This window comes from Sinocyclocheilus rhinocerous, unplaced genomic scaffold (genome assembly GCF_001515625.1).
Source record: "Sinocyclocheilus rhinocerous isolate Xijiao unplaced genomic scaffold, SAMN03320098_v1.1 scaffold1339, whole genome shotgun sequence".
NCBI lineage: Eukaryota > Metazoa > Chordata > Actinopteri > Cypriniformes > Cyprinidae > Sinocyclocheilus > Sinocyclocheilus rhinocerous.
Genome location: NW_015634830.1, coordinates 557,025 through 568,740, shown reverse-complemented (window position 1 = coordinate 568,740; position 11,716 = coordinate 557,025). Strand labels below are relative to the sequence as shown.

The 11,716-nt window shown below is 36.6% G+C and overlaps 1 protein-coding gene across 1 annotated transcript; it reads right to left on the bottom strand.

Annotated features, from left to right (window-relative positions):
• Positions 1–1,058: 1,058 nt before the first annotated feature.
• On the bottom strand, positions 1,059–5,061 carry LOC107745983 (keratin, type I cytoskeletal 19-like). Its single transcript, XM_016560016.1, has 8 exons — positions 4,573–5,061; positions 4,007–4,089; positions 3,583–3,739; positions 2,352–2,516; positions 2,147–2,272; positions 1,659–1,879; positions 1,493–1,542; positions 1,059–1,303 (listed from the first exon to the last, which is right to left on the bottom strand). The coding sequence occupies exons 1-8, from the start codon at positions 4,993–4,995 to the stop codon at positions 1,197–1,199; spliced, it is 1,332 nt and encodes a 443-aa protein (XP_016415502.1). The 5' UTR covers positions 4,996–5,061; the 3' UTR covers positions 1,059–1,196.
• Between the last annotated feature and the right edge of the window lie 6,655 nt (positions 5,062–11,716).

Here is an 11,716-nt window from a genome sequence, read left to right as displayed (position 1 = left end):
TTAATTCTGCTTATCATTGGTTATGCTTATCCATATCTCCTCTTCTCTAACTAGTTACCTGTTAGCTATTACCTGCAATATACTCGAAAGGTGGTCATAGTTCATTTAATACTTGCTATGACTGTAGAGATGATGACATTTACTGAACTCATTGGCCGCTTTAACGTTTTATTTCGCTAAATTTCGCTAAATTTCACCGCAAGTGCAAAATTTAACAATAAATGAATTTAATGCATTTTTTTGTTTTAAGTTCTCATTTTCTGCATTCTGAAGAGAAAGGATACGTATGAATTATGGAGCATAATTTTTTAATGTGACACTCCGGACCATCTTAATAGTTTGCGAATGTTTTTACAAACATTTCCCTCCATATGCCGTTTTGCGGTGCCATTGTGCAAACGATTTAGTGTCAAGGACCAATCCCGCCCACCGTTTTGAATGTGAGCCGATTTTGCTTCAGTGTACGTTGTTTAGCGCAGCAGCTAGAAATTTACTACCGACGTTGCATCGGAAGTGGTGGTATTTTTGTATTTAACGAAAAAAAGGACAGCACTTTGCAACTGACTGTGGTAGTCAGCTGTGCTACTGTAGAATTTATACTGTAATTGTGTAATGGGGAAAAATATGCTGTTTATTTATGTTGAACATTTTGTCAAATACGGACACCTGTGGGGGGGCTCTTAACTACATAGTGTCATATGTGAAATACTTGTAAATACAATGTTATATATTAAAAGTGTTCTGAAAAGATAATGGTGGTTATTTTTGTTTTAGTAGTTTTTAAAACGTCAGAAAAATACAAAGGAAATTGTATGTCATGTTTGTATTATCTCCCAGTTGTGTTTGTTTGTCTGTGAGAGAGCGAGTATGTCTTTTGTACAGACTGTTTTGTTTCTTACTGGCGTCCATTTTGAAATTGCGCTTAAATAAGCTGACTCGTCTTCTGGCGCTTGTGACACACGTCAAATCAAATATAATACAGCTCAAACTCCTATTTTCAGTGTTGTTTTTGATAAATATCGACCTACTACTCATACAGGAATGAAAGCACAAAGACGTTTAATTTCTCAGCTTGTCTTTTTTTATTTTTCTTGGCATTTTACATGAGATGTTGAACAGGGATAATTTAATCAGCTGTATTGAGGCTGAAAATTTATGCCGGCTTTACAGAGCTCATTGCTGTCATTGACTCATTTTTACTTCTTCATGACCTCGACATCAACATCCTCTGTGCGAGAAACGACCTTTCCATCAACCACTTCTTCGATTACTGTGCGAACACGCTTGGTCACCACAGGTTCGGCTGGAGAGATAGAATAAAGAAAAATTGTAAGTTAAAAGCTACACGTTTACATCTAATTGTCAACGTTTTAATTGTATTTAAATTTAAATCATTTAAATTGATTGATGTCGTATTTTATTTTAGGTTAAAACATTTTAATATGTATAATACAATTTTTTTTATTTAAAAAAAAATTGTAAAAATACTCACGCTTGGGGGGAGGAGGAACTACAACCTCTACAAATTTGATTGTCTGTCTCCTGTAAAAAAAAAAAAAAAAAAAATTTTGAAATGTCGTACAACTCCTGTGATCTTTGAAAAGACAATTTGATGTTCATTTGTTTTGTTTTTTTGTAAAAAAAAAAAAAAAACTTACTGAATGTCCTCTCCATCCAGAAGTCTCCTGTACTCTGCGATCTCCATCTCTAGTCTGGTCTTGATGTCCAGGAGCAGTTTGTATTCGCTGCCCTGTCTTTCGATGTCCATGCGCATCTGAGAAAGCTCCACCTCCAGACTGTTAATAACGGCCTGCAATTGGTTGAGCTGGAGGCTGTACCGTGACTCTGTCTCTCTCAGTGTGCCTTCCAGTGCCGCTTTCTGTCAAATCATAAAGCATAGAAGAAAGGTGAGGGTGTGTGGCTATGCATAATAAATTGCCTAAGTGGCTGCCTCTAGAAGCAGCTATTGCAAAATACCTTTTTTAACATTATTGATCAAAGCTAGTAGAAACTTGAGCATAGAATAATAATTAGGGGTGTGGCTATGCATGTTGGATCAAATAAAGCTCCTCCTAGTGGTTGTGGAAATGTTTTTAACATTCAATTAAAGCTAGAATTAATTTGAACGAGAAAGAAAGACTTTTACCATGCTGAGCTGCGACTGTAGTTCGATCTCCAGGCTCTGAAGCGTCCTCCTGAGCTCGTTGATTTCATTGCGGGACAATGTAATGTCTTCTTGTCTGGTGGATACCTGCTTGCTCAGTTCGTCGAACTGTAGGGAAAGAGGTTTGAGGTCATTTTCTAGCTGATTGTGTATGTTTTAGCCATTGCAAATAAGAACGAACACTTACTTTGCCCTTGTACCAGGACTCCATTTCTCTGCGGTTCTTCTCAATGACGCCTTCATATTGGGATCGGATCTCCTCCATGATGCGGGCCATGTCTTGCTGAGGTGCAGCGTCAACCTCTACGTTTACACTGCTGGAGGACATGTGAGCGCGAAGAGCTGCGAGTTCCTACAGAAAAATTATATAGCCGTTAGCTTATGCACCTTTCCGAACATTGCGTATTTTTTGAAGAATGGTTGGTTTTGAGAAGTGGGAATTGCTATTGTAGGAGATGGACATGCTTGAACTTTGACTCTTAAGGTACAGTCACATGAGCGAAATTTCACAGAGTAGTTACAAATTGCTCCCTCTAGATGCAGCTAGCAGGAAATATATTTTTTAGCATAATCATAACTAATAGGAATTTGAGCTGAGAGAAACAATTAGGGGTGTGGCTATGTAGTTTTTAATCAAATAAAGCTCCCCCTAGTGGTAGAGGAAATTATTTTTATTTATATTTTGCTTTCACACAAAATTCCCTTTTGCACAGATACCTATTGGAGTGGGAAATGTGACTGCACCTTTAAGGTTTGAATGCCAGTGCTCCAGGTAACATTTCATTACAGGACTAGCATTTCTAATAGTGCCTAATGTTTAAAATTACACTTGATTGGAGAAGATTATTGGTCTGGTCTGGTGGATTATTGGGTAAAGATCTTGCCTCGCTGCACCAGGTTTGCCCTGCCTGGAGGGCCATAAAATATTTTTTGATCTCACCTAGGGCTGGACAATAATTCAATATCAATATGTATCGCGATATAATTTTTTTCAATAACGGTGATATGATTTTAAAACACATTTCCGATATTTCGATATGCATTACCAGTGTTTCCCATACATTGATTTATTTGTGCTGTTTGACTTCGTTGAATAAACATGAGCACTGCACGTTTCAAAATCATAACACGGCGCGGGTGTTTTATATGAATGTATCTCTGAAGGGAATTGACTGTCTTCAGAAAAGTTTCGATGGCATTTTCATTTGAGGGAAAGAAATTATAGAAATTATACTTTTATTTAGCAAGGATGCTTAAAATTTATCAAAAGTGATGATAAAGGCATTTATAATGTTACAAAAGATTTCTATTTCAGATAAATAGTGTTCATATCGATATCGGAATTATATCGTATCGACCGAAATTAAGAAATATATCGTGATATCAATTTTGGCCATATCGTCCAGCCCTAATCTCACCTCTGCATGGTTCTTCTTCAGGTAGACTAGCTCCTCCTTCAGACCCTCAATCTGCATCTCGAGGTCTGAGCGAGTCATAGTGAGGCTGTCCAGAACCTTCCTTAGACCGGCGATGTCGGCCTCCACGGACTGACGCATGGCTAACTCATTCTCGTACCTGAAGCCGCCAAGAATAACAATGTTAGGCTGGAAATCTAGACAAACCCAAGTGTTAAAATGTTGGGTGTGACATTAACAAGCTCATAAAATTAGGGGAAACCCTTGCTGGGAATGAAAGATTGGTTTAGCCTACTGGTCTAGACTGGTTTAAGCGGTTTTTTTAATTACTCGAATGAAGTATGATATTAAAGTCAATACAAACTTCATGAAAAGATGTTTTAAATGAGGGAATAAGAAGGTAAAGGTTTTTGTTTGTTGTACTAACTTGACTCTGAAGTCCTCGGCTGCCAGTTTGGCATTGTCGATCTGAAGGATGATTCTGGCATTGTCCTGGCTGGCGACAATGATCTGAAGACAAACAGATGATGAATTGAGACTCCCTTACAGTTTATGAAAGTAAACCAAACATTTTGTGTGTGTGTGTATATGTGTGTGTGTATATATATATATATATATATATATATATATTCATAAACATGTCTATATAGATTATTACTTTTAAATGATTAGTTTCATTTAGTTGTAGTTATCTACCGTTTTTTTAATATATATATATATATTTTTTGTTTTATTTCACTTTTTTTTATAGTTTTGGTTATGGTTAAACATAACCCTAGAGACGTGATTATCTAATATAGACATATGCAAGCTATAGGGATTGATAATCTTTTATTTTTATGTTTTAGTTTTTATCAATTTACTGTTTTAGGTCAATAAAATATCAAAATTATAGTACTATGGTCATAAATAGTATAGTTCACTTTTCATTTAAATATTTTCCACGTCGTAAATAATATAAATTCTATAGCTCTGTAATGTAAAATCACTCACTTTTTTGCGCAGATCTTCAATGGTGACGTAATAGTGGCTGTAGTCTCTGGAGACAGGGGTTCTCTTCTCGTACCACTCCCGGATCTGGCGCTCCAGTTGCGCGTTGGCTTTCTCCAGGGAGCGCACTTTCTCCAGGTAGCTCGCCAGACGGTCGTTGAGGTTCTGCATGGTGGCCTTCTCGTTGAAAGCCGAACCGAAGCCATTGTCACCGCCGCCGAGCGCGCTGGCCAGGTCGAAACCGCTCTTCGCACTCTGTGCGTAAGAGACGCGCACGCTGGAGCCCCCTGCACCTGCGTAGACACTTGGCGCATGACCGACGGCGATGCGCTTGGAGTATCCCCCGCTGAGCGACAGCGAGGTGAAGGGACGAGAACTGGAGCTGGACAAGCTCTTGCGTGAAAAAGACTGGGTAACCTGAGTCATGGTTTCTGTTCCTGTTGCCTTTGCGCTTTGTTGGACACCTCTGACAGCTACTTAATGGTTTTGGAGAGCCAATGATCTTTTTATACAGTTTTGCCCATGGGTGGGGTTATTTCAGCTTATTTATGTAATGATTATCGGAAAAGCATCAAACAGGTGTGTCCAGGGTGCGCCCATAAAATGGCCCAGTACAGAACCCTGAGGCACGCCTAACCTGATCCAGACGATTTTATGAATAACCATTAATTCTAAGTTAATTCCCCAGAATTTAGGGTTTGATGGGTCAGGAGACATAACAAAAGAGTACCACTTTATAACGTTTGCGAACAATAACAGCCATTAAACATTAGCTAAAAAGGTCAGTAGTTCATACTGTCAAATGTATTACTTTATATAATTCATACAAGTACTGCGGTGTGACATGCCATAATTCATCTCAAAGTATTTAAAAAAACAAAAAACACCAATTCTAACATTTTAATGAATGTTGCCTTTACAACCACAGATTATTAAGACTAAAAATATTTGTAGTTAATTTCAAAGGTAAAAATGAAATGACTTTTTTAAATTCGTTAGAATTTTGATGAAACTGTCATTTATTCTACCATTTTCATGCATGTGCTATGCTATTTTATGTGCAAGTATTTATATAATATATAAAATATATAATAATATAATATATAAAAATATAACATGTCAATTTTTAATGATATATATGAGTGTATATATATATAAATAAGTGCTTATTTTAGGTGTTATTTATTTATTCGAAAATAAATATGTATAATAAAATATATAATAATATAATATATAAAAATATAACGTCAATTTTTAATGATATATATGAGTGTATATATATATAAATAAGTGCTTATTTTAGGTGTTATTTATTTATTCGAAAATAAACAAATATGTATATTATTATTATATACATAATATACTATATTTATTTATTAAAACAAACCTAAAATAAGCACTTTTAAAAATGTAAATGAATTTGCTTTATGTCAAGCTTCATAAAAATGTTATGTATAAAGTTATTATGAAGTGTTTCCCTACCACCTGTACAGTGACCATGACTGTATGATAATATGATAAGGTTATTGCCCTCTTCGGTATGTGCAGAATGAGGACTTTAAGCCACCAGTTCACTGTCACTGTCACTCCACACCCTCGATGATTAGATGTGAAAGTGCATTTGAGGAATAAGCCTGATTTAACTAAATAGCCTACGATAAAACAGCCTACACTTCAGTCACCGATCATAGTACTTGCATGATGTTGATGCAACACAAATAATGCACCATAAAACGGAAACATGCTCCTTTAATCCAGCTCCAAATGAAAGTTTGAAGGAAAATGTGACTCATGTAAATTAAGCTTGTGATTCAGATATGGGGAAAAAAGAGCTCACGCAAGGTTTTTGGCCATGAAATGTTTTTACTTGTTCCCGGTCATTTAGCGTCATTATCAACCTATTCTAGTGAAGTACACTTTAACCAGCCCAAAGGCATGTAATTACAATGTTTTCGAGTCATGTGTATCTGTGATTAGGCATATATGTCCCAGACACACCGTACAAAGGTGAGGTACAATTACACACGTACAAGATCGTGTTCCCTATGATTCATGTGCATAATTATTTTGTCTTTCACCTTTCCCTTTGTCATTTCTCTTTCTTTTTCAAACCTGTCGTAGCCTAATTCCCTCATTCGCAGCTCTTTTCTCATGCCCTAATGAGGGAGTGTCTCATTCTCCGTGTTATCTTTCCATTCTCGGCCGCATAGCTCGCCTCATCCAGACCGAATCCAGCGCTCGTCTCTCAGGCGGATGTCATGGTCTCTCGCGAGCGCTGCTGCTGCAGGTTTCGGCCCGCGCCTTCCCTCTTTCCCCTCTCACACACTTTCTCCCGCTCCGTCACCGCTTTCGTGCATCACGAAAAGACTTTTTAAAACTTCTTATGTTGGTGGTGGGTTTACTCATTTGAATCTTTTGTTTTGATTCAGAGAGTGGGGTGAGATTTTAAAAGGTAGCTAAGAGGTTTAATGAGATAAAGTTAAAGTTAAAAAGTTAAAAACACGTAATTTTACATTAGAGGAAAGTGTCTATAACATACATGCATTATATATATATATATATATATATACACACACACACACACACACACACACACACAGACAAGAGATGAGTTGGGTCATTTTGAAATATATAACCGATTAATTACATAAAATAAAACATAATTAGCCTAAATAAACAAATGATCAAAAATAGAAAAAGGCTGTTTACTAATGCATAACTTATTGTAAACACTTATTTTGATGCTGATTATTCATATGTCAGTACACCAGACAAGAACATTTTTAATATTCAGAATTTGTCAATGTACTTAAGTATTTTTCAACTTTTTTTTAAAGAATCAGCTGACTCTTTTTTTATTTTATTTTTTTTTTATTTTATTGAGCCACTGGCACAGTTCACTGTGAATCATCTGACACATTTTACACCACAGATATATAATTTTATTTTATTTTACCCACTGTAACAGTTTACCATGAAGCATCTGACACACTTTACCCCACAGCTATTTTATTTTATATAAAATATTAATTAGATAAATAAATTGTTACTAAATAATTAATTGATCATTAATAATTTAATAATAATTAATAATGATGAATTTCTTTTATTTGCGTTTTATCAATATATATAATTATATCTAATAAATAATTTTGCTTTGACAAAATTAGTCTAACCTGCCATATACAAAATCGCTCACGTGCACCTCAGAATCACCAAAACGATATGGTTGTGTGAGTAAAAAATGGTTCCCACTGATACATCTTACTTCAATCTTATAGAATACTGTACGTCATCATTTAGGTGTAAAGGTGTTTGTTTTTTCTTTAGTGTTGGTCCTCTGACTAAAGAATGACCTTTGAATGAAATCCTTGCTGTATTCAGACATAAAGGCAATACTGGTTTCGCGTAGGTAAGATGATACCCGTAGGGGTAAATGGTGACCAAAACAACAAAATCTTGCGTCAGAAGTCATACTGAGTTGCTTTTTCAGCACAAGCATAAACACTGAATCAATTTACTATAAATAAGAGGTTTAAGTGCAGTCCACGCTGTGTAATACACTCAACAACATTTGTTAAAGGTTATACAAGTGATTTTCTCTCGTGTGCTGCTACCTGTCGGCCAACATCCTATTAACCCTGAATGTGCTCTGCCAGGTACAGCTTTAACTGTTCGATGCATCGCTTCTGTTTACACAGCAAAGGTCATGTGGCTTAAAGGTCAACATAACGCCACGGTAAGCTGAAAACCAACGGTTCATTCCACCTCCTCAACCTGTTGGACGAGTCTACAGTAAGTGTCGGTTGAGTTATGCGCCCATCCTTGTTTTGGTTTTAATCATCAAAGACACTCCTCAACATAATTATTTTCTGAGACTCACAGTCTCTTTTCTCACCCGAGGCGACTGCCAACCAGTGTCAAGCAGATTAAAGACTTTTTTGTGAAAGGTTTCACTTCAGAACATAACTTAAACCATTTACATGCATGCGTTTTATTGATACCAGTGTTCTGGGTTCTCAGGTGACACTTCATTGTGGTTGAAGCTTATCGTTGGCCAGCAGTAGTTTCAGCTGAAAAGAGCCAGTTTTCTTTGTCATTTTTTATTTTAGTCACTTTAAATGCTTAAGTAATTGTGTAAATTGCCGTAAAGGTTTATGTATGATTTATATAAATCTTTAAAGATCAAGATAATTATGGTGAGGTCATCATTCATTAGGACAAATCTATCTTAAGTTTACTTCCTTTTCATCCTGCGGTCACTTGGTTAATTTTCTTTATTTTTAACTGATGATGCCTTCTCAGATTAATTAAATTTTTCTGGGTTGATAATTATCATTAATAAAAAATTATGATATATTATTATATATTTAAAATAAATATTATATTATTAAATAAGTTAAAATATAATTATTAGATAATAATATAAATAATTTCATATCATTTAATGTACTTGAGTAATTTTATATATAAATATCAAATTTTAACATTCCTTATCTGATTTAATAAATTGTTATATATATTATAAATGCTTATATTGTGTATAAATGATAGCTTTTGCTAAAATTATTTTAATTAAAAAAAATTATTTAAAATCTATCGTCTCGGGTTACGCATGTAACCATGGTTCCCGAGAGGGAACGAGATGCTGCGCCCACTAGCGGACACTATGGGGACTGCCAACAGCAGGACTGGTGTCTGAAGCATGTGTGAAACAACTCCAATCCCATTGGCCCACATAGCCTGTGACGTCACAGGCGAATGCCCGGAAGTATATGAGGGTGCCTGCCGAATACGTCACCAACTTAGTTGTCAGAAGAAGATGTGAAAACAGGCAAGCCCTAGGCATGGCGAGAGGACGCAGCATTTCGTTCCCTCTCGGGGAACCATGGTTACATGCGTAACCCGAGACGTTCCCCTTCTAGGGAACTCATGCTGCATCCTCTAGCGGACAATATGGGGAACAGAATGCCCACTAGTGCATGCTGTGGCGCATGCATGTTCACCTGGTGAGAAAGCACCAAGGGAAGCTACAGACATACACCGAACCGAACCGAAAGGGGGCAAGCCACTGACACCTTCGGGCCACTAACATAACTCAGGAAAATGGGGAACCCAGCCAATAAGGAGGGACATTCCGTTAACCAGGCTAAGGGTTAGTGGTGCAGTCTGTTTAGTGGCACGGGGCAGTTCCTCAACTGCCTCAGGGGAAAAACCCTTGCCCTGATCTAGATTTCTAACCATGTCAGCTTGGTAAATTTGAAACACAGCCATTGTGTGCAAGGCACTATACCAGCTTGACCGGCCCTCACATACGTCCTGCCATTTGGACACGAGGTGGTCTGAAGTGGTCTGGATGGCAGAGCAGGAGTCTTTAAAGAAGTGTTTAAAGAAGTCTCTGGGAGATAGCTCGCGAGCGTCTCCTTTACAGGGGGCATCTTCGCATAACCGTGCATAACCGCTTAATCTGCATGATGAAAAAGATGCAGCTGAGCAGAATATGGTCTGTCTGTATATATATATATATATATACACACACACACACATATATATATATATATATATTATAATATTATTATAATAACATATATTACAATTTTTACTAAATTTATTTATTTTGAATATATGCATTTCTATATATATATATATATATACACACACACACACTATATATATAATAATGCTACAATAAAATATTAATAAATAATAATAAAATACATATACATATCATGTAATTTAAATGCTTTTATTTTGTGTTCATTCAAATGGACTCTAACACCCTTACTTTCAAAGTCTCTGTCTCTTTCTGACTGCATGTATTTTTTGTTAAATCCATCTTTTGATGTGGCTGTTGTGATATTGCTGTTCGTTTTGATCATGTTTGGTGTGGTTAGTGTGGTCACATGCAGTCACATTGTCCGATAATGAAGCAGACAAACGGCATGATGTTGCATGTTTGTGGAACAATGTGGCTTTTTCACGGGAGACAGTCATATTTGTTTTGACTAATGTTTCGTGAAAGATAATCGGATGACTTCGCTGGAGTCATTTAACAGCAAAAGACCGTTGACAGTTTGTCTCTCGGTTACATTTTTGCTCTTTTTTCAGTTAATCCTGTTTAAGTGTTTGTTTATCTTGCCTAACAATTCCAACGTGATTGAAGCATCTCTTTTTGAATGACCTCTTCATGAGCTCCTAAAAGAACAAATGAAGTGTAAAATTAAGCAGGTTTAGTGGCTCAACTAGTTTTTGCTCGAAATATTACATTGGAAAATCAAACCGTAACAAAAATCATTTACTATCAGTTGAATGCTAATTTTAGGGGGTTATAGACCGGTTTAATCAGAAAAGGCTTACCGGTTGAATGCTAATGCTAACGGCTAGCGTTCACTAAGAGTTTGATCAGAACCGATGTACCGGTTGAATGCTAATGCAATTGCTAGCTTTTGCTAGGCATTTGATCAGAAAAGACTCACCAGTTGACTGCTAATGCTAAAGGCTCACGTTTTCCAGATGTTATAGACATCCTTGATCAGAACAGACTGGTTAAAGGTGCTGTATGTAAGTTTTTGACTCTACTAAAGCATAAAAATACCATAATATGTTTGCAGATATTTAAGAAACATGCTAAGTTAATTTGTTTATCTGAAAAACAATGCTACAGCCAGTTATTCTCCTTTGAAAATGTGCGTTCCGGGCCGGAACGTCGGTCTCTGTTTTGGTTTGTGAAACCCGCCCACTGCAGGTTTACCCAATTGTATTTCAGCACCCCGGGTTGCCACTTGGTGGGAAACACCGCGTATTTCATTTCAGTCATGGAAGCTGGCAAACGAAAGGGGTCAGAGCGGGAAATAGAACTTTCTGCCCATCCTAAAAAGCCTCGACATCCATCCAAAAAACTTTATGATCAACAACGGTATAATAAAAGCAGAATAAATATTTGAGATGCATTTGAGAGATGGAGACAGCTTAAAATATACAAAGGTTTAAAAACTTTCCTGTTGGTGTCGTCAATCTGGCAACCTGCATGTGCATCAAGTCTGAGGAGGAGGGACCAGGTGAAAAAAACCCTCTCCAATATTTTGAATTTGGACTGCAATACCTAGTTCAACCACTCGGTGTCAATCCTACATACAGCACCTTTAAA